Below are 22,612 nucleotides of genomic sequence, written 5' to 3' on the forward strand. Positions count from 1 at the left end.
CCCCAAAATCAACCAGGAAAACGAAATGGGCTGACTGCTTCTTGTTTTACTAAGGCTGCGGTCTTCAACTGCTGTTCCGACCAATGGGGTTTCGCTGGCTTGATTTGAAAACGTATCGTCCTCTTAATTCTAGAAGATCCGTTTCATACATTTCATAAGGTAACATCTGGTGTGGGACGCTAAAACAAGCGGACAGGATGGTGCTGGAAGTGCGGACATACATTTATGCATTTAAAAGGTAACTAACTAGCTGTCATGGCTCAACTAGAGGCATGATGATAACAAGACAAGAGCTCAATTCATCTATTTAACTAGGTAGCTGCGACGAGAATACTAAACTGAGGATTAGAATGTGGGAATGAGATGAGCAGCCAAATATATATAGGCGGTTGAGGATCGGAGCGGATCAACCTAAGCAACCAAATTTGGTTGGGTTCGGAGCGGATCAACCTAAGCAACTGAATATGGTTGAGGTCAGAACGGATCAAACCTTAATCCATTACCAGCGACTGCGCCGTAACATTTTTGACACAGATCAACATCAGAATCAGACCTCTCTTATCTTCAGCTGAAACAAATTCAAGATTATAATATCATGATTCTTCTGAAATAACTTAAAGATCAACTGCATGATACTGCTTTATTTGCAAAGAAAGAAGATATATATATAGAAAAGTGTATGAATGATAATCTTACATAAGTAGTTAGACTAATCTTGATATATATTATTAGATTTTAATAATAAAATTATATAGTTATAATTTCATAATATAATTAACTTTATATTTTATTTTAATTTAAATTATTTATATAATTAAAAAATATAAATTATTTATATAATTAAAAAATATAAAGTAATTATATTTTAAATAAATATTCAATCTCTATACAATGAATTCCTTTATATAAAGAATTATATATAGAATTGAATAAAGGCTTCCAAGATTAAATCTATAGAGGGTTTACTGTAGAGGGTGTGATGTGGCCAACTCATACGTTACATTGTTGCCACTTAACCAAGTAACAGGCCCCACCCCTTGGTTTTAGAACGCAAGAGAGAGAGTGGGCCCTTGGAGTTGCGGGAACACTGTGGGCCAAAGATTTTGATTGGTCTAAACATCAGAGTCTATTAAGGGTTCTTCATAAAGGTTGATTTTAAGTCCTAGCGTCGTAAGATATTCAAGAGGATAGATAACCAGTTGTACCCCATACAATGGCTAATGGAAAATAGACTACATACAGGATATGGGGATCCAGGAGGCTTATCATGGAGGGTAATGTAACGCAGTTAGCTAGCATAGCAAATGCAAAGAGCAAGGCAGAAGTGAGGATACTGTTCATTAATGAGACCTTCGCTCTTTTCTGACATCGCCTCAGAGCAGCGTAAATAGATAAATAGGGGTTCACTCCCCTCACAACCGCCAATTCCCAACTCGTCCCACCATTCCCCGTGCAAACTTGAAAGCACAACATATTGAATCGAGTTCTGCTTGAATCAAGCTGGATAGTTAACTTAACACAGTAAATATTGCTCTGTCTTGGTTAGCTCCTCTGAATGGTGTGCTGATAGATACAATTTGGAGATACCTGAAGGACAATGGCGCCGCTCAGTTCCGACGAGCTGAAAACTGTTGTTTCCGTCCTTGCGCAGAAACTCGATTCCTTAAATATCGACTATGCCATCATGGGGGGCGCTGCGACTTGTCTGCTGAGTGGAGACCCAAATCGAAGGACCGAAGACGTCGACCTCGTGATCCATGTTGACCACCGCAAGATTACCGCAGACAACCTTACAACTCAGCTTCTCAAATCCTTCCCGTCCGACTTTGAAGGAGTCAGCCAATTTGGGCACACCATTCCCGCATACAAACTGCGCCGACCAGGAGGTACCGTTCAGTTGGTGGAACTGGAAGTATTTGACTACCAAAGCTGGCCGCAACGTCCCCAATACGATCTTCAGACTGCTACACGGACGACGTTGAATATCAACGGTCAGAAGGTCAAACTCTTCAGCCCTGAATGGATCCTGCGTGAAAAGATCCTGTCCCAGTATCAGCGCCAAGGTAGTCGCAAAGAAGGAACCGATATTCGTGATATCATTAGTATGATCCCTTTGGCTGTGCCGGGCAAACCAGAGCTCAACTTCAACCAAAGCCAAGAGTTGCAAACTGCATTGGCAAATCTTGTGCAAAAGAGGCCAGATTTGAGTTCAGCTTTGAAGGCCAAGATCAAATGCAGCGCTGTCTTCCACAACTAGCAAGTTTCTCCACCAGTTTTTTCAACCCAGTTATTGATCAAGCGGCAGAATTTTACGAAAGGTAAAAGATTTCAAAACCCTCATTCGGCTGAATTTTGAGTTCATTGGAGAGAAGCCTTGCTATTTGTGGTGGCCAGTGCTGGGAGATGCTGCCGATGTTACTACAACCAGGTAACATTGGTGGGGCGGTGGTTAGTTCTTGTTTGGTCAGACTTTGGAACTGGTGTATGATATGAATTGCTTTGTTGAAACCTTCGGCAAGGAAATCATGTATTTGTAGCTGAATTAAAACACGATCTAATGGGATTTCCCCTCATATCTATTGGCAGCTCTTTGCCTGAACCGAGACGTTTTGAAATGCGCTGGTCCATGGGGCCGAATTTAGTCTCGCGGATTCGACCAAAGTTGACACTATACCATTCCACTGCCTGTTCATCCGCACAATGATCGAGGGCATCATTATCAACCTCCAGGTATCCTGTCATCAGGGACACCCAGGATCTCAATGTCTCGCCCCACGCTGAAAAACCAGCCTCTTTTTCTTCATCAATCGCAGCCTTAACAAAGCTTTCAACCAGTGCCTGCTCAAGTGGGTAGTGTAAATTGCCGTAGATATTGTATTGCTTTGTTGTCTCTGTGTGGGGAGCATCTTCAAGAGAAAGGTGTGCAAAAGAATTTGGAAACAGGTACACCTGCATGCCTTTTTCTCCTACACCACCGGGTGGATAATTAAATATTGCACAGGACTGATCCAAACGTTTGTAGCCGGCATTTATTCCGTCCAGCACCTCTTGGGGGTTTGGAAGGTTCTTAATAATCTCATCAGGAGGAGAGCGTTCTGGAATACTTGGGATGAATCCCGCGTTCTTGAGCTTTTCAATGGCGGCAGTGTGATCATTATCTTGCACCACAATCATGGCGGTCTAGGTGGATGATAACCGGTTAGCAATAATTGGGAAGAGTTGAGTTTGTGCTTTTACTTCACAAGGTACACATTCTTACCCCAAGGCCTATAGGTACACCCAGATACCACATTGCAAGCGTTCCCCAAGAAATAACAGGTAGCGGTTGAAGTATTGTACTGAGTCTCAATGAGAACCTCTCGGGCTCAGTCTGTCTCGGACGCCTGAACATAGCTGTGCGGGGAAATCCAAGTCTGTCTGATTTGTCTCAGAGGGATCGATGTTTCCCGCACGACAAAAAGAGATATGACAATCAAGGGTAAGGAGGTAAGGAGGTAAGGAGGATGATTAACTGTAAGAGATTCGCGATGCAGGCTTATATAGCAAGTTAAAAACGGGGTGATTGTTGATAGGAGGTGATTAGGAGGTGATGTCACTGGAACAGTAGAACTGTTTTTGTCACGTGATACTAACGAGCGGGAATCTCTCCTTTGGATTAGAGGCTTAGCTAACTATCTATACACTAATCACGTGCGGTAGGGAGGCTGCCCGCGGCAATGTTTGATTGGGGGCCTCAGAGCCTATAATAATGGACATTCTTTTAGTGGCTGTCCAACTAAGGGTTTAGGCGTCACAGGGGCAGCCTCCCAGCACTAAATGATTCCATTCAATTTTTGTAAACACGACTGCGACTTACAAACTGTGACTATTCTGCTCTTTGAGACCAATTATATTTCTCTCTTTGCTCCCTATTTCTAGTTTTTCAAGACCAAAATGACAGCCTCTGCCAAAATCCATATTTAAGTGTGTGTGTTGGTTGTTGATTATGTTGAATATTTGATGATTTTCAGAGAGAATCCGCCGCTCGGTGGTGAAGTTACGTTAACTAACGTAACCAATCACTCAACTGGCCAGATCACTCAACTGGCCATATTTAAGTGTGTGTGTTGGTTGTTGATTATGTTGAATATTTGATGATTTTCAGAGAGAATCCGCCGCTCGGTGGTGAAGTTACGTTAACTAACGTAACCAATCACTCAACTGGCCAGATCACTCAACTGGCCATATTTAAGTGTGTGTGTTGGTTGTTGATTATGTTGAATATTTGATGATTTTCAGAGAGAATCCGCCGCTCGGTGGTGAAGTTACGTTAACTAACATAACCAATCACTCAACTGGCCAGATCACTCAACTGGCCACCTCCCCACTGTACATTAAGCAAATCTTTAAATTCTCCCACCACTATATTAAATTATCCATTAAAAAATTATATACAATTAAATCCTAGCTCTGCAAGCATCCAGGGGTCCTATGTCCAGTATTCCCACACTTGCTGCAGTGTGCTGGTGCTCACTTTTTAGTGGGTTGATTTGAATCCTCCACCCCTCTATCCACCATCTGCTGAGCAGCCTGAGCAGTCTGAGCTCTAGCTAATCCTTCTTCTCCAGTCAGAATTCCTTCCTGACCTATGTAAACACAGCCTTGTCCTCGCTTGCGTTTCTGCTTCTCATTTGCAGCTTGTAAAGCCTTGTTCTCTTGAGCCAAAAGAGCACCCTCATGCATAGCTAGTTGGCACCCCCGAACTAGTTGATCTAGAGCTTGGTTGGTAGGACTAGGCGGGCTTTGCATATGATGCTTGATAAACTGCTTGAGCTTGTTGAATTGACGTTCCAATTGGACAGCATTTCAGGGAGTCTTTGAGGTCCAGGAGGCCTGAGATTCATGAGATGTACCTGGGAGACTTGGTGTATGTAGTTGATAATACAGATGTTCAAGAACCTCCTCTGCATTGAATGGCACTAAGCCTGTGGCTCTGAATCCATTCTTAATAGTCATATTCTTCAATGCCTCCTTCCTAGCAGCAGAATATAGTTCTAGGAATTCCTCCTTATCCACATGATTAATGCCAAGCCTCATGTCAGATTCAACCTGCTTGCAATATGCCTTCTTCAGAGGGGCAAAGCAGCTCACATCTAGTAACTGCAGCAGATGAGAAGAATGAGATGGCATATAGAGAGCTATAATAGCATTCTCTCTGCAGAATTGATCAAATTCAGCAGTGGCATGGCTCTCATGCTCATTCAGAATCAAGAGTCTATATCTTCCAACTGTATAAGCCTGAGTATGCTTGTTAAACACCTCTTTCAGCCATATTAGACCAAGCTGATCAGTGATCCAGCCATTCTCATTAACCTCAATTACTCAATCTGCTGGCAGGTTTGTATACCATGAAGTCTGATGTAGCTTGCCCTTGAGAATAATCATTGAAAGCAGACTCTGTCCTCTTGCATTGACTGACTCAATCACAGTCACTCATTCCCTATTTTCTGACTGTATAAGAGATGCCTTTCCAGCTCTTTCTGACCTAGTGATCACTAAGGTTGTTGAAATAACCCTCATAAGAAAGCCAACTTCATCAAAATTATATGTATCCTCAGGTAGAATTCCATACTTCTTCATGGCATTATCCACCATTCTAAACCACCTCTTTATAATCTCTGGATCTTCACATAGAGCTCACTGGTGATCATATCTGCATGTGAGCCTGATCTTCAGCTCAGAATGATGTTTAATAAATCTCCACATTCAGCATTCTTCAATGCTAGGGGATATGCTAGATCCACGGGCTCTGAGTAGCTCAATGGCCATATATCATACACTTGCAATTCAGGGGGGTAGGCCTCTCTCATCCATGGAGATTATCCATTGAACTAGAGCTTCTTCTTCTGTAGGTGTCAATTTCTGGCGTTGAGACTGGGATTTCACGCATGGAATGCCTCCATGTAGTTGATTGGATAGAGTGGCATGAGAGACACCATAGACCTTAGCAGCAGCTTGAATGCTAGAAATTTGCTTGGTTTCATAGGCTCTAATGACCAAAAGAAGTTTTCCTTCCTGATTAGAGGCTTGAATTTTCATTGTGGTTGAGAAATTGAGCTTTGATTGTTGATGATGGGTTGAAATTGGAAAGGTGGCCAGTTGAGTGATCTGGCCAGTTGAGTGATCGATTACGTTAATTAATATGATTAACTAAGTCAGCTATAGTTAGTTAGTTACATACGCTAGTTATCTAGATCGCGAGGTCGAAATGCGATACCTTGCTCCATGCGATGGACGCGGTTCCGAGCCTTCTAAGCTATTCTTCCATTTCTTTGTCATGCCTTCCCCGTCCCGATGGCAGAAGTCCTTGCTAAGTCACCAGATGAATCACTCCTGGAGGGCAGATTTGCCCAGGTTCCATAGTTATGTCCTCAGAAGCCAGGAAGACGAAGGCACTTTCTTCGCCCTCCTCAATCCAACATTAACTACCATAACTGCCCAGCTAGCTATATATATATATATATATATATATATATATATCAAGTCCAAAATTCTTCCCCAGCGCAAGCGATGCGCACATCGCAGAACTAATCTCTGTCTATTCTAATGTCTGGGAATACGGCGCCCCACACCGCACGGGAAAGTTGAACAATTGGTATCTGCAGTTCAAGCCTCTAGCTGTTATCTTAGGAGTCCTGATATTCACACATTACCGCCGTTCTGTCCTGGAGGTCGCAAATAAAGTCCACCAAGAAGCGTTGATCTGGTCTTACCTCTCCTCGTTTGAACAAGGAACTTCCACGGCAGCGACCTGATACAGGTGCTCTTTGGTCTTTTGCTGAATCATGCCTCAAAAGTATTCCATGAGTACTATCTGGCTTTCATTCATGAACAGAACACAGGTACTAGCACGAAAACTCCTAATTGGCCATACTGGAGCGAGTTGAAGAAGCTGGTGAATATGTCCGACTGGAGCTCGAAGCTTATTTCGGATAACTTTAGGCAGAAAGCTTATGACTCTATTCTCAAGAATATGCGGAGCTCCCATAACCAGGATTCGGGTTCTCATGTATCGATACGTGCGTATCGACTGGATCTGAATACGGAGATGAGAAAAATCGGATATCAGTTGTCCAACTCATTTTTGGAAATTGCCTTTTTTTCTTTGATTGCGAATGGTTGGATAAAATGTCCGTCTTACATTTCTCATGGACAGCGAATAGTACGCTGAATTGGTATCCTCATGGAGCCCTTGTTCGTTGAAGCTTGTTCACCCGCGCCCACCGCGACAAATTGCTATCGGATTACCTGGGCGCTGAATTTTAATGAGAAAGGCCCCCTGACATAGTTATCATTACCAAAAACATTAGAATTTCCCTAGAGTCTCGGAATTAAAATCCAAGAACATCCAACGAGAATGAACCAGCGCGGGGTTATTTTAGACACCTGAAATGCTAAGTGGGATATATGGAGGATAGATGCGGGAATTTTTGGAATTTTCTTCCATGATCCCCTGTCAATCACAGCAATTCTCAATCGAACCGACGTAGTATACATGCATTTTCCTTGACGAAGTGCCTCCCGTGCCGTTACATCGCCATCCCTTCACCGCGATGGAGGGATGGAGGATAGACTGCAAACAAACTTGACCCCTCAACCGGAATGTGTGTGCTCCCCCGTGTTTTGAGACTAGGATCTTTTATGCTGCAGCAGCTATGTATGACGCTAAAGAGCAGAGTTTTTGGCTGCCAGATGCCTGAGATAATTGAGATCGGTATCAGAACTTTGGCTCCAGCCAAAACAATAGCTATTGAGTTGTACAGTTGAGGATAGAGTCATGACCGAGACGGAGTCAAAAGCCTTTGCTTCTGACAATTCAACAGAATTCCCGTACCTCCTTGCAGTATTTTTGTTTGGCACCTGAAATTCCAAATTCAATACAGGCCTCCTCCCCCTCCCCCCCAAGTTGTCATCTCAACTCAGAAGGCTGACAGCTTGTCAGCCAGTCAGCCCTAAACTTCACAGCCGAATGGTGCTTGGCTACATACCCAGTGAATAACTTCTGGATCAAGGGTCTTTTGGAAGATATAAACCGCTGAATGAGGTTATCTTGAACCCTGACGTCGGCTTCGAAGTTTTGAGATTGTCAGCCGTTGGGACAGCGAAGCCAAGGTTGCAGCAATAACTTGCTAGCCCGTTAAAAATGAGCTGCGGCAACCGGGCTGGCGGGTTTAGCGGCTTCTGATGTCCTGAATATCCCAAATTTAGCAGATACGAAACTGCGAAGTAAAATAGGGAGTCGACTTGAATCCAGAATAGAATTGTGCACTTGGGTGGCGACTGGTTATCCTAGTTAACTTCTCTACCAAGTTCTTGATCCGAGAGCACAGCACAGCACAGCAAGCTTCCACCAACAACTTTTTGTTGCGTCACGCCATGTTTCTATGTCGGGTTTGCTGGTCAATGATAGAATGATTTCGCTTGCAATTTTTTTTTGGGGATTTTGTTTTTGGAAGCAGGATTTCTGGCGGACAAAATCTATATATGGAAGTGACTGGAGCAAATTCGTCCACTTGCTTCATTTCTTCGCTTTTCTCTGATGTCACCAATATCCCTAGAGTCGAAGAACCAACTGCCCCTCTCACATCTAGCGCTAAGCCCCAGTGAATTATTTTATAACCCCTCTTCCTGAGATACCTAGGTCTATACGTATACATATGTTTATACATACACACACACACACACACACACACACACACACACACACACTTGCTATATCTTCGACCGTCTCCGTGCCTTGCGCCATTACTCTACACTACTTTCTCTTCACTATACACCAACTGCTGACGATTGCCCAATATGTCCTCCGCAGAGGTCACCCAGAAGTTTGAAACACTTCAATTGCACGCCGGGTAAGATTTTCTCATGGCCTTCCTTATACCGCCGCCACGCCCTCGAAGCCAAATCGCTAACAAAAATCTCCTATATCCCAGTCATGAGCCAGACTCTGCCACTAACTCCCGCGCTGTCCCCATCTATGCTTCGACTGTTCGTCTCTGAAAATTCAAGTCTCCCTTCTTGCTGCGTGTAGCACGTCCACAGCTAATGTTCTCAGTCTTTCACATTCAATGACTCCGCCCATGGCGCCCGGCTCTTCTCTCTTAAGGAACTAGGCAATGTCTACAGCCGTCTTGGAAACGTATGTTTATCTATCCATGGATATGTCAGCTAATATGGAGTCCGTGAACATAACCTTCTCTAACCTCTGTTGATATGTATACAGCCCACCGTTGAAGTCTTTGAGAAGCGCATAGCTGCCCTAGAAGGTGGTTTGGCAGCCGTAGCAGCCTCCTCCGGCCAATCCGCCCAGTTCATGGCCATTGCCGCCCTCGCGAGAGCCGGTGACAATATTGTGTCCACTACCAACCTCTACGGCGGCACATACAACCAGTTCAAGGTCTTCCTGCCACGTATGGGCATTACGACCAAATTCGTCAAAGGCGACGACCCGGCTGAGATCGCATCGAAGATCGATGACAAGACCAAGTGTGTCTACGTGGAGACTATTGGGAATCCGAAATTTAATGTTCCAGATTTTGAAGCCATTGCGAAAGTTGCGCATGAGAAGGGGGTCCCGTTAGTGGTATGTTGTGATTTTTTTTTTTTTTTTTTGGGTGCTTCTATTTATTTATTTTCTCCCCTGCCTTTTCTTTTTGGTAGGGAAATATATATTTGAAACACACAACTTCAACAGCTAACAATCGTTCGTAACGGCAGGTCGACAACACGTTTGGAGCCGGCGGCTACTTCTTCCGCCCCATCGAGCACGGCGCCGATATCGTTGTGCACAGCGCTACAAAATGGATTGGTGGTCACGGAACCACCATCGCCGGCGTCGTCATCGACAGCGGCAAGTTCGACTGGGTCAAGCACGCAGCCCGTTTCCCGCAATTTGTCGAGCCATCTGAGGGTTACCATGGCCTCAAGCTCTGTGAATCTTTTGGTGCGGGCGCCTTCGGCGCCAGCGTTCGAATTGACGTCCTCCGTGATTTGGGCTCTGCCCTGAATCCCTTCGCGGCACAGCAGTTACTGCTTGGTATTGAAACGCTGTCACTCCGCTCCGAGAGACATGCCAGCAATGCGATGGCGTTGGCGAAGTGGCTGGAGAAGAATGAGCATGTTTCTTGGGTTTCGTACCCGGGGTTGGAGAGTCATCCGAGCCATGCAACGGCAAAGAAGTACCTGAAGCGTGGGTTTGGCAGCGTGTTGTCGTTTGGTGTTAAAGGGGGTGCCGACGCGGGTAGCCAGGTTGTTGATGGCTTCAAGCTCATTTCGAATCTTGCTAAGTACGGTTCCATGCTCCCTGTCTAATATTTGGGTTATCATAACTACCTAGATGGGGATGAGAACTAATGGAATGTTTTAACAGTGTCGGTGACTGCAAGACTCTCGCCATCCACCCATGGTCGACGACGCATGAGCAGCTCAGTGATGAGGAGCGTGCCGCATCCGGGGTAACGCAGGACGCCATTCGTATCTCCGTTGGCACGGAGCATATTGACGATATCATTGCGGACTTTGTACAGTCCTTCAAGGCCAGCAGTGTCGTCACTGGCAACAGTACTTAGGTTGAATGATGGAGTTTTCTTGGACAGCAGAAGGTCAACTGGTGGACTATGTTTCTCCACCTGACTTTGAAATTGTGCTATCCAAGGATGATGTGCGCCGCAGGTTTAGGCTTAGATATAACTATACCTCCTCCTACCAGTGGTTTAGCACTTGGTTATGTGGACGGAAGATATAACTCTGCTACGACGAAATGAAATTTAAGAGTTTTATTCTTAATTTTTTTTTTAATTTAATTTTTTGGTTGTTTGTTTGGTTTGAGAGGTTGAAGAGGTTGAAGAGTTGACGGATACTATTTACGTCGGCTTTCTTCCTTTGGTCCGTGGAACTTATGGGAGGAACAATAAATAGAACCAAACAAAACATCCGTAACCGGACATATTACCAAAGCCTATTCCATGGTACGAATCCCAGATAAACCCTGTCGGTGATAATTGATACCTTGGTAGGTTGGTACTTAGGTAGGTATAGAGGAATATTCAGGAGTGAAGACTTGAAGAGGAAGAGAAAAGGGAACCTGGAACCTTGGAAACCTGGAACGCCGTATCAGGTGGACATGCTCGACGGATCCTATTTCAGGGTTAAAGTGCACAGTTAGAGTTTCTGAGTTTGTAAAGACGTCTGTGGAGTTGTTATATATAACTATATCTAGGACATCTTCATGTCAAGTGAACTTCGCTAGAATCTTGCTCATCAGATAGACTTTTAGCACCAGCGGAAAGCGGGGAAACTAACAGCATCTCCATAAGTTACTGCACTGTAATATTAGATCGTCTGTCCATCTCAGTATGAGTAATCCCCCCAACAGACAGGATTAAAGAAGCTTCAATCGGGGAGCCGGGACCCCATTTCTTTTGGACACTGACACTCAACACCTGAGTGCGACGAATACCCTTTTCACCCCCATCCTCACGGTGCAGGGTGATGCAACGTCCCTGGGGAGCGTGTGCGGACACCCAGCATGAGTTCCGCTGACGTTGGGAGGGAACATTGGGGTTGGAGGGCCCAGATGCATAATGATGATGGATGACTGAGATGCTGCTAGGGGCATGGTGAAGCTGTCGAGGGTGTGCTGTAGGGGACTAACGAGTTTCTTAATTTATCATTAATAGTGTATACCTAAATATCTAGTAGTGTTTGTCAAGTTAGTTCGTATCAGGCTATTATTATTCTTGAACTGAACTATGAAGCTAACCCAAAGTCTGCATGTTTTGGAAATTATCCAACTGCATCCACCTATGACATCATACGCTCTGTTCTCATTCATAAATAACATCTAACTAATAGTTAGTTCATAGTTTAACAGTAGAAATGACGAATTAATTGAGAGATATTCAAATGGACACTCCGTTTAAAATTAGTTATCATAGAATCTAATAAAGAATAAAAACCTTCCTTCCATTGAAGAGTGATTAGCTATACTTTACATGCATATATCTTTTTATTTTACAGATGTAGCTCATGATCCGCTTCCACGCTCCATGCAGCTAACTAGTTAGTTACCTGCAGAGAGAGAGAAGCTTAAATATCTCACCACCGTAACTCCGTACAGAGGTTTCATGCGCTGCATCGGGGCATGCAGCCCGCATGCCACCGCTGCGTAACCTATAGTTAGTTATGCAATCAGGAACATGTATGCAAACGATATTCATTTTCTTAAATTTCCCAATGTTCAGCTCTCTCCTCTTCATCCCATATGTACCCACCCATCATCCCTATTGGGCTATCGAGAGATAACTGTGTTTCCCACCGTGTCCCAGGCCATCGCTTAACTTCAGCACCACCAGACACCGCCGCCAACCTTGGACCGCGCTTCCAAATCTCACGATGGCTTTTCAGTCTTTCTAGCCGCAGGCCTAGGCCTTGGCCTTAAATCACCAACTCTTTCCTGGTCGTCTGCCCAGCAACAACCCGAGGTCCCACAGAACATCACCGCGGCGCGTGTGCATACATTTTGCAGATAGCGCTGAATGCCGCTCATGCATAGCAGCATGCGCCGGAAAAGGATCCGAGGCGACCAGCCGTAGGAAAACCCAAGGAAAAGGAGAAACAAAATCTGTCATGAGCGACATGCACGTATTATTCAGTTCAGTAACATATTATACATCGTTATTTTATTGTTTTTTATTTTTAAAAGTATGGTATATTTACAGACCAGTCGACTGCACAAGATAATTCCTGTAAACAGTATTATGATTTATTATTTATATCAACCAAATCGTAATCTTGACGCAAGCGCTGTGGCGCGTAACTGGTCCATATCCTCTTCTCCTCCCATGCGCTCCTCCCACAGCTGAAGCAAACGGAGAATTCCGGGTATCAACTTGTTACGTAGTAACATTCCTCAGAAAAGAGCAAACGAAAGGGGTATAAACCTCAGTGGAGATTTGCATCTGAGGGGGCTCCGGCGTTATAGCGCAAGCATGAGATACGAGCGTATCTATGGCAGTATACAGGAAGAGACAATATCGGTGAGGATAAACGACGGGCACCAAAGCATTTGGGTTCGTCAAAAACTGCCTAGGGGAAAATTAAGGGGATAGGAGGATTTAAAAAGATGCAGAGCAGAACACAGCAGAGAATAATTTTGTATAAAATTGAAACATAACAGACAGATCAGCAAGTAAATGAGCATGATGGGGGTATCAAATATTATTTATACTAAATCACGGCTAGTTCCATAATCAGATTTACAGGCATAACAGCGTATGTACGCTGAAGCAAATACAGTTCCATGGCAAACGTAACCACAATAGCGTTAGCGTTTCGAATCATAAAGAAAAAGTAGACAAAACGGCATAGATTGATCGTCAGGGGAGAGGTTAATTTTGCGACGTATGATTTTGCGAATTACACGCCGACATGGGCTTGCATGTTTACTCCCGCCTCAGGTTTGTGAGTTTCTCTGCCGCGCACCAAGGGGAGGACGACGACGAGAACAGCCGTTGCGACGAAAAGGAGCCTGTAAAATATTAACACCGCACATTCAGTCCAGCTAACCCCAGGCAAAAAAAAAAAAAAAAAAAAAAAAAAAATGTAAGTAACAACAACAAAAGCGAGGGAACTCACCATTCGAACGCCCCGAAAACCGTCGCAGCCTGCAGGACTTTGCAGAAGGTATAGTGCTTGCAAATGCCAGCTGGGGGCAGCAAGGCAGCGAGAGCGATGAAGCCGGCGAACCAGAAGAGCAGCGTGATCGCCTCGGCAGCGATGAGGGCATACTTATGCGCTACAGCGGGGAAGTAGAGTGGTGAGAGAACGAGGTAGGGAACAGCAATGAGCATGGTCCATATGGCGTCGAAGAGAAGGAAGTTGACTTCATCCGGGGAGCTCCCTTGCGAGGAGTTGACGGCTAGGGAGGGTAGAATGGTTAGTTATGACGTTAAAGTTAAAATTCTTTCATTTTCTTTAATTTTCACTTTCACTTTCATTTTCATTTTTATTTTTATATTTTTTATATTTTTTATTCTTATTCCCTCCCCCCTCTACTTTATTTTCAGTGTTTATCTCTTTTGGTTGATGGCATGACATACCGTAGGCTGTGAGACCGAGAACAATAATGGCAAAGAGCACCTGGACGCTGCGCAGGCCAAGGATGATATTTTGGGTCATGGCGGAATGGCCTGTTGTATACAACCTCCAGATGCGAATATAGATCCTTTGCGGCCGTTGATTGCCTGATTTTTATGATGATGATGATGACGATACACAGTCCTAGAGTCGAGTTGCCAGGAGATGGTTGGGGTTTATAAGGGCGCGAAGTGAACGCTTGCTGTTGGAGGGAAGAAGGCTGTATTTCAAGGAGAGAGACTGCAGATGACACGAGAGGTCTGCGGACGAGGAGGAACAGATATGGACAGGATTTTAATTTAGTTCCTCAAGCGGGGGCGCAAGGCCGGGATTTGTGTGGGCGAAAGCAGATAGATCGGGGGTTGACTGGTTGCTGGCTAACTAACTTTTTGGTGGGGGATTAAGCTCCAGGATTAAAGGTCTCGACAATTAGTTCAATGCAGATATTAATATTTTGGATTGTTTTGTTCGTCTGTTTGTTGGCAGGTGAATTGTGAGCTGGCCGATGACGAGAGGGAGAGATCATGGCTGTTGAGGAAGAGGAGCAAGATACACTCGACGGAGGAGGAGGTATGGAAATGTGTTTAAATTAACTCCCACAGATGCAGTAAATTAAAAATAATGAAATAAAATAGAAAACCTTGCTAACCGCCACTTCAAAGTGAAAATATGCATTTAAAGTAATAGTGCAAAGATGGCTAATACCAGATGTCCAAAAGGCCAGGAAAAGGAAATCCGGGCGGCATGACACCTCGTATATGGTTACGAGGGACCTCGCTAACTCAACTTCGTCGCTGCCACCACAAGTTCCGCAGCAGAGATACATTGCTCTGCACTCAATGCATCCATCTTGATTGAACCAGCCAGTCAACGTTATGCTCTTTTCCCGAGCTAACCAACCCAAGCCATTTAGGTCACCACGCGGCATCTCCCTAGCAAATAAGATCGGCGATGGGGCTGTCCGGTCATCACATCACGCCGCCTCTTGCTCAAAATCAAATCCATGAGCTCCTGAATCCGCCATAGCTAGTTGGCTGCTTGTCATTGCTTGCTGTGACTAGGTCTGTCAAGGGGGAGTCATGTCATTAGCTATGTGTGGTTAACTATTACGTATGTCTAGAAGTAGTCGACGACCTCGGCGTAGACCATACGAAAAATATAGCGGCGCATGACTCTGTTCAATCGCTGCACGGGACAATTAACTGTTAACGGATGACGCGTTGGCGGGAGGGCCCCATTTGGTGGATCTGACCCTCTCACCAGGAACTCTCAGCCTGCTTTAACCTCGAAAGCCGCTGAACCGCTGGATGCAAGGACTTTAAAATCGGATTTGTTCTGTTATCCAGAACAGTCCCCTCTTGACGCCACACGGGTTTCATGAGTTGAAGATCACAGGCGTGAAAGCCTGTGCCAAGCGCGCCCACACATGAAGGTTGGACAGCAGCATCACGGATGGGCCAGTTGGAGTGTGGCTGAAAGAATCAGCCAAACCAGTTAGTTAAAAACTGATCTCCATCGCAAACCAACCATCCGGTCTCGGAGCTTTGCCAGAGCACCCCGAGTTTATCCGTGCTCGACCCTTGCTCAGAAAACAGGCAAGACAACAATGTTTGAAGAACCAAGCCAGCCCGATGAGGCATAGTGAGCGGTAAAAAATCGGTTGGTTCTGTTTATTATAGAGCTAGAAGGAGGCTGTGGATAAAAAGAAGGCTGTGGATAAGCCATATAAAATGAGTGCATATTTCTACATTAAGTTTGGTGGTGTTTTCAGTGTATTTAGAGGCAGGAAGAAACTTTTGAACGGGACCTCCGTCTGTACGGAGGACATTATTATCGACGCCACACCGCCTCAGTTTCTCCATTCCTTCGTTGGCACAGAGAAGCGCGAGAAGGGTACGAGAGCCGCGCTTCAAAGATGTCCCGGAAATTTTCATACTTATGACGAGCTAAGCTGTCCGGTGATGGATCGTCAGCTTTGCCCCCGATCTCCGCACAATACGACGCCATGGCATCCTTAAAGTGTGGTCGTGCTGTGGATATCAAATTCTCCCAACAAGCTCGGTCTTGCGCAATGGCCATTGAAGCGGGCTTTCTATAACCATAAAGTACCAGCGAGGAGGAATTTCTGGGCAATGTGAATGGGAAGGTGTGCTCTTGTGCTGCAACATATGTGGGAATCAGTTGGGAACCTTTCTAATATGCTGATTCCATATTCACAGGGGTTTGGAGTGCCTGGTGTTCTCAGTGTGAGGTTGCAGTGTCTTCTTGAAGAGAGCCGCGCGTAGGCTAAGGATATCTGCCAACATCCAAAATGAATGAGCAGTCCGAAATCATCTTCCAGATATATCCATTTTCATGAAACATGGCTACATTGCGTCAGACTGGATTTCTCTCTAACACATTTGCCATGTCCCATACTCCGTAGGAGAGGAAAAGAGCCAGAATTTTGATACTAGTTTGTCAATGATGATGATGATGATGACGATGTCGCTTTCCATGTGTCTCAACCACAAGAACTACTCTCGAAAAGGCATTCCTTATTGAAGACCAACCGGAAATGAGGGACAGGAAGTCAAGGGATATTATGTCTCAGTCACATTCTCTGTTTGAGAGTTACACGGGATCGCGGTCACAATGCGTTGCATGATTCATAAAGGATATAGCGTTTCAAAACCGCCTCTGTGATTCTGGATCAACCAGCCCCAGAAATATCTTCTCATCAAGGCCACAATCTTCTGTAAAGTAAAGACACACCAATGTCGTATTTTAGTCTAACACATTCAAGGTCTCCAGTTCAAGCCTGGGTAGTTTCAAGTCTTTTTTTTATTGGCTTTTTTATTTTGATTTGTATTAGTGGTTCCATGTTTCTGAGGTGGAATTGGGTCTCATGGACTGTTACCAATGTCAGCGAAATCCACTTGTTCCATTCCGCCACTTACACCCTGGTGCAGCTCTGGAGAAACACCCTCTTGAAAGGACCGACGGGCTTCGATCTTGATTTGTGGGGTTGCAATTGTGTTCAATATCAACTAAACAACGGGTTCGACATTCCAGATCCATTCCCATCAGGCAAAAATATTGTGCTGTTGACAGCATGATTTCATTGAGTCTCTGAATTACCAGCATCTGTGTGATAGCCCTTTTGCCACGCGACTGGTGACTGTGAATATCTACTGACAATATCTCTTGTGGTTGAACGGAAGATTATGTTCATTGTCAACTTCTGCAGTCTATTGAGTCTGGTCATGTATGTAGGATCCTTAGCCCACGATATCTGAAATTGCAAACGGAAACTTCATGCGTACTGGGGCATGGTATTGATATATTGATGGGACATTCGAGTCGGATCGAACATACGCCAAACCGAATCCCATAACTTATTTTGCTAGAAAACTCTGTTTCAAATATATATATATATATATATATTAATAAATAAATAAATAAATAAATAACCATTGGCATGAGTGCCAGAAACAGAATGCAAAATCTCACTAAACTCATAACTGCTCCACTATTCTCACAGGAGAGGGAAGTAGGGTTAAGTAAAACAAAAAGAAACATTCAATAGCTCAACCAACTCAACAAAATTTACTATATCTAATACATGTCAGAATACTTGAAACAAAGTTTCACTATAGGAGTAAGTGTTTTCCATCTCATGCAGTTTTGGGGATATGTGTGTCTGCACATTTGGGCCTCTCATGTATGTTGACTTTGGTCCATAAAACCGATTTATACTACTACCAAGAACCAACAAAATTAATCTCGATGCCAATCACAATCCCAATCCCAATTTGTCTGAAATGTAGGTCCACGTGGACCTGGGACTCATGATTTGGAGGCGAGGAAGTCGGCAGCCTGTATACAATGCAAGAATATATCACACTCAGCCATCTTTCAATAATATTTTGTCTAAACACACACACACACACAAAAAAAATTACTTGATGTAAGGTTGGCAAAGGACTTCAACCCACCTGCTCAAGATTATAGTCAAATTTCTCCAGAGCCGCCAATGATTCGTCCCGCGGGTACCCCATCCCCGTCAACCGCTGTAGAATCAAATCGTCCTCGCCCGAATCGGCACCAAGTGCCCAGCCGGGTGGCTTGACGTCCTTTCCTGGTGGCTGGGGAAAAGAGGATATTGCTGCGGCATCCGATTGCTGTGTCGAAGACGCGCCCTTATTGTTGCTATTGGAGTCGTAGGGGGGCAGTTTTGAGCGGTCGAGGACGGAGAAAAGGGCGTCCCAGTCTTGTGTACTGTTTCCTGAAGAGGGTGCTTGAGCTGTTGAGGGGCCCAATTTCTGTGAGAAGGGAGAAGGGGAGGATGATTTTTGGTTTTGCTGTTGTTGGTTGTCGAAGCTGAAGAAATCAGGGTCTACAATGTTGATGCCTGATCCTGTGCTGGAAGTGAATGTGGCATTGGCAATTGTGCTTGATTTCGACGGTGCAACGGGTGAGTCAAATGTCATGTCAAAATTCGATGTGTCTTTGTTGAATGGTGATTCAAAATCGTCTTCATCGTCGTCTGCTTCTCTTGCTGGTGCGAGGTCTAAACCCGCGAAAGCCGCCTCGAAATCAGTAGCTGCTGATTTATTCTTGCTTGGTTCAGCTGGCTGAGAGGTTCTTGTGCTGTTTACCTCAACTGATGACATGCCGTTAGATTCGCGCCGCGCAGCGGATGAGGCTTCCTTCGAGGTGTCCTGGCCGTTCGTTTTGGACAGGAATGAACTTTCGGAGGCTGGGGAGAATGGCTTAGGGGCAACGATGTCCCGGGAAGTTGTCTCACTTGGACGTGGCGGTGAAGCAGGTGAGAAATCATCATCGAAACCCCTGGCCGCTTCACTATCTGTACTCTCATCATCGTCATCCAGCTCTTGAATTGGAGGGAACTCTTTCGATTCCTCCTTCGACTTAGAGCCACTGGATTCTGGGATTCCAGAACCGCTGCTCCCGCTTTTCATTTTCATAGCCGCAAAGGCCTCCTCAAAGTCATTGGCTTTTTGAGAAGGGGATCGAGCATGGGCAACACCACCAAATAGTTCGTCAAAGCTGACATCCTTCTTAACAGATCCAGATGGCGCTAAGTCTGCAGGGAAGGAGCCAGGAACAGGAGAAGCTTCATGCTGATGTCGAGCCTGGCTGCTGCCTCCGTCCGACACGCTTGACACTTTCTCCAGATCTTCCTCAGGTTTTGCCACTGTAATATTGAATGGAGACTTCGTTGACGAGCGTGTATCGGATTCTGAGACTACAGAAGTTCCAAAACGACTAGCTGGCGGGGACGGTTTGACAGAAGAAGCCTCTGAGGCTTGGTGGCCTTCAATTGGAAGCTGGCTGGATGAGATTTGCTGAGATTGTGAGGGAGGGGGAGGCTCGAATGAGTTGGGAGAGGCAGACGGGGTCAAGAAACCGGATGTATCTGATGTCTTTTGAGGCCCGGCCCCCGCTGTTAGGGTGTTTTGGGCGGGGGATTCAGTTCGAAGTGACGTTGGTGGCGGTGGAGTGGCCGTGGAAGTAGGAAGGGTAAACGATGGGCCAAAAACATTCTCATATACGCTCTGGGAATCTCTTGGTGATTCCTGGGGGGATACTGGAGGAGGAATAAAGTTTTCAGACAAACCCGTCGTTCGTCTGAAAAAGGGGTTCGTTTGGCTTGAGGTTGAAGGTGCAGGGCTTGTAACAGAAGTAGGTTGGGAAATGGGAGTGGAAGCTTGAGATTGTTGGTGCTGTAGCGCTTCTACCTCCCTGATTGTGCTATCGATTTCACCTTGCATTCGATCGCGCTCGCCTTCAACGGTTGCAAGCTGCTTCTTGTTGATGGCCACTAGACCCTTTTGCTGACGAGCAGCAGACCGGACCTTTTCCAACTGCGGCTTCAATTGATTAACTTGCGCGTTAGCCTGGCGGATTTTTTCCTTGAGGCTAGCGCTCTCGCGTTGGTCAGCGTCCAGTGCAGCATTCACTTGGTTATATTGGTTTTGGAGATCCTGGCGACTAGCGTCAATCAAGGCAAAATCCTGTTGTAACTTCTTCGTTTCTGTACGAGACGCCGCTAACCGATCTTCTAGAGCCTTGAAATCTTTCATTTCCTGGTCAAACATTGCTCTAGCTTGAGCTAGTCTGGATTCAAAATCTTTCTTCTGCTGGCTAGTTTTGTTTAAATCCTGCTCAGCCACCGCACGTTTCCCCTGCATGTTCTGCATCTCCTTTGACAAGCTACCAATCTGGTTTGAGAGATTTGCTAAATCTGTGGTGTCTTGCGTCAACTTCTTGCTCTCTTCAGGATCGACATCGCCCAATAGATCATGCGACGCTGGCAACGGTGGTGGAGATCGATGTTGTGTAGATGCGTTCGATAAGCCCGTCGCATGCGGGGTGAGACTCTGGCCAAAGCTCGATGAGGGAATGAATGGTTTGAATGCTGATGTTGCTGAAGTCCCAAGTGGTGACTGGGTGGGCGATGAGGGAGACTGGTGAGTATTGGAGCTACCAGTGGTCTGGGCCACTTGCTGGGCCACTTGAGGCGGGGGTCCAAACACATCCAGTCCAAACAAATCCTCTGCCGCAGAGCGTTGCGCTGTGTTTTGTGGGACTAGCCGGGGAGCGGGGAGTGGGCTGGAGTCGCATGCTTGGGGGAATCAAAACTGGAGGGAGTGCCTGCGGCAGCGGCTCTCGAGTGGTCCGTTGTTGCCGAACCAGATACATTGCAACCGCAAACTCATCCTTACTCAACTGACCATCGGAGTCAATATCGGCCAAGTCCCATATGGAGGCCAAGGTTTCCTCTGGCAACTGCGCATGGGTGAAGAATTCAACCGCCTGATCGCCAGTGATATAACCCAAATTTGCTTTATCAACAGTAGTGAACACGGTATCAAAATGAGCTTTTTCCTGGGGCGTAATTGCCCAGTCGCTCCCGGTAGACTGCACGGGGATACTTGACTGGAACTGGGGTGGTCGACTGAGGGGACTCTGTGCTCGTTGGGGAAGTCCTGATCCACTGAATTGCTTCGGAATAGCAGGTACGGGGGGTATATCTGTGGAGGACCGCGAACCAGTTGAGATCCGCACGCCACCATGTCGAGCAGCCGCATCGTAAAAACCAGGAGGGAGGGACTGAGGTAAGATCCTCATCGTGCCATTTCGATACGCACTTAACAAATGCATGGCAATGATAAATTCTGTCGCATCTAAAGCGCCTCGTTGTTTCGTGTCCGCCAGATTCCATATTTTCCCCAAAACTTCATTTGGCAATCGTGCGCGTTCAAATATCTGTTTCGCATTTTCACCTGCAATTTTGTTGCCGATGTCAACTAAACCTGTAATTGGATTTTGGAATGTTTAATTTCTAGATATTACCTGAGAGAAGCCCATTCTGAACATCTGACCTCTCAAACAACGAAGTAAACTTAGCAACGTCTTCGGGAACCAAAGGTGGGATTCTAACAGGTGCCGTTCCTGGCGGGGGACTGGCCGTGACTGGTGCCGCCTGTGGCATGGGCTCCATAATATCATCATTTAATCCAGTAAACTTCGGCAATGGACCAGCTGAAAAGTCCAAGTAAGCGATGGGGCTTCTTTAAATAAGAGCTTCGGGATAGGCTTACGTTGCAATGCCAATTCTTCCGTCGGTGCTTGGCCAGCTTGCGCATGTCCGATCAACCGCATAACCACTCCAAACCCAGACGGGGTCAGGAGCCCGCGATTCTGCGTATCAGCAATTTGCCATATCTGTTATCCGACAAAAGGGTAACATCCAGTCAATTTACATCACTTTCTCTTAGTTACGTGTTGGGAGACAGATGAGTTATATGACCCCGACAGGTTGTGGGAGTAATATGATCAAGCTGACTTACCAAACCCAACGTTTCCGCAGGAAGATTGCTCCTCTCAAAGAAAGAAACGGCCACTTCACCAGTTATAACGCCGAGATTTGTCTTATCCGCCGCTTGAAATAGTTTATAAAACACCCGCTTCTCCTCTGGTGTCAGGTTCAGGTTCGGATGGCCTATAACAGAGGTAAGTTATATTATTGAGTCGTGAGAAGAGAGCAGAATGGAGAAAAAAGCTGGTATTGTTTCGCGGACCAGAAATGCTAGCCCAATGCATGTAGGATGTATGGTTAGGAGACCTATTTGGCCACTCACCTCCGTCCGCCATTATTCAGTCAGCTGTCTCTCCCATAAACGACGCTCCTCGTTTCTTCTCTCCAAATATCTTCCGCTGTACGTAGTTGGTAAAGGAGCCCCAGTTTATTTCAGTGAAGAAGTGGGCGGAAGCATGGAGCCTCGTTATGGAGAGTCGGGTGGTTGGCTCGATTGTGGGGAAATTATCAAGCGCAATAACAAACAAACTCGGTGGAAAAAGGGGTTGAAATGATCGTTCGCATACAAGGGCGGATTAGAGCTTAACGGGATGACTGAAACGGAGGATA

The 22,612-nt window shown here is 45.6% G+C and overlaps 7 protein-coding genes across 7 annotated transcripts; 3 read left to right on the plus strand and 4 right to left on the minus strand.

Annotated features, from left to right (window-relative positions):
* Positions 1-1,597: 1,597 nt before the first annotated feature.
* Positions 1,598-2,257, plus strand: PADG_08402 (uncharacterized protein; the record flags this gene model as incomplete). The annotated part of the gene is made up of 1 exon (XM_010765343.1): positions 1,598-2,257. The coding sequence occupies one exon, from the start codon at positions 1,598-1,600 to the stop codon at positions 2,255-2,257; it is 660 nt and encodes a 219-aa protein (XP_010763645.1).
* Positions 2,258-2,523: 266 nt separating this feature from the next.
* On the minus strand, positions 2,524-3,391 carry PADG_08403 (uncharacterized protein; the record flags this gene model as incomplete). The annotated part of the gene is made up of 2 exons (XM_010765316.1): positions 2,524-3,180; positions 3,260-3,391. 2 exons carry the CDS (start codon positions 3,389-3,391, stop codon positions 2,524-2,526), a joined length of 789 nt encoding a protein of 262 aa, XP_010763618.1.
* A 5,447-nt stretch (positions 3,392-8,838) lies between these two features.
* Positions 8,839-10,607, plus strand: PADG_08406 (O-acetylhomoserine (thiol)-lyase; the record flags this gene model as incomplete). The annotated part of the gene is made up of 6 exons (XM_010765344.1): positions 8,839-8,891; positions 8,973-9,027; positions 9,095-9,178; positions 9,263-9,622; positions 9,757-10,325; positions 10,409-10,607. 6 exons carry the CDS (start codon positions 8,839-8,841, stop codon positions 10,605-10,607), a joined length of 1,320 nt encoding a protein of 439 aa, XP_010763646.1.
* A 2,848-nt stretch (positions 10,608-13,455) lies between these two features.
* PADG_08408 (uncharacterized protein) lies at positions 13,456-14,217 on the minus strand (the record flags this gene model as incomplete). The annotated part of the gene is made up of 3 exons (XM_010765345.1): positions 13,456-13,567; positions 13,675-13,957; positions 14,139-14,217. 3 exons carry the CDS (start codon positions 14,215-14,217, stop codon positions 13,456-13,458), a joined length of 474 nt encoding a protein of 157 aa, XP_010763647.1.
* A 482-nt stretch (positions 14,218-14,699) lies between these two features.
* Positions 14,700-15,029, plus strand: PADG_08409 (uncharacterized protein; the record flags this gene model as incomplete). Its single annotated transcript, XM_010765317.1, has 2 exons — positions 14,700-14,745; positions 14,863-15,029. The coding sequence occupies 2 exons, from the start codon at positions 14,700-14,702 to the stop codon at positions 15,027-15,029; spliced, it is 213 nt and encodes a 70-aa protein (XP_010763619.1).
* A 402-nt stretch (positions 15,030-15,431) lies between these two features.
* On the minus strand, positions 15,432-16,254 carry PADG_08410 (uncharacterized protein; the record flags this gene model as incomplete). Its single annotated transcript, XM_010765318.1, has 2 exons — positions 15,432-15,647; positions 16,021-16,254. The coding sequence occupies 2 exons, from the start codon at positions 16,252-16,254 to the stop codon at positions 15,432-15,434; spliced, it is 450 nt and encodes a 149-aa protein (XP_010763620.1).
* Positions 16,255-18,143: 1,889 nt separating this feature from the next.
* Positions 18,144-22,338, minus strand: PADG_12437 (uncharacterized protein; the record flags this gene model as incomplete). The annotated part of the gene is made up of 6 exons (XM_010765372.1): positions 18,144-20,793; positions 20,882-21,467; positions 21,538-21,726; positions 21,786-21,909; positions 22,035-22,186; positions 22,326-22,338. The coding sequence occupies 6 exons, from the start codon at positions 22,336-22,338 to the stop codon at positions 18,144-18,146; spliced, it is 3,714 nt and encodes a 1,237-aa protein (XP_010763674.1).
* Between the last annotated feature and the right edge of the window lie 274 nt (positions 22,339-22,612).

This window comes from Paracoccidioides brasiliensis, assembly GCF_000150735.1.
Source record: "Paracoccidioides brasiliensis Pb18 unplaced genomic scaffold supercont2.16, whole genome shotgun sequence".
NCBI lineage: Eukaryota > Fungi > Ascomycota > Eurotiomycetes > Onygenales > Ajellomycetaceae > Paracoccidioides > Paracoccidioides brasiliensis.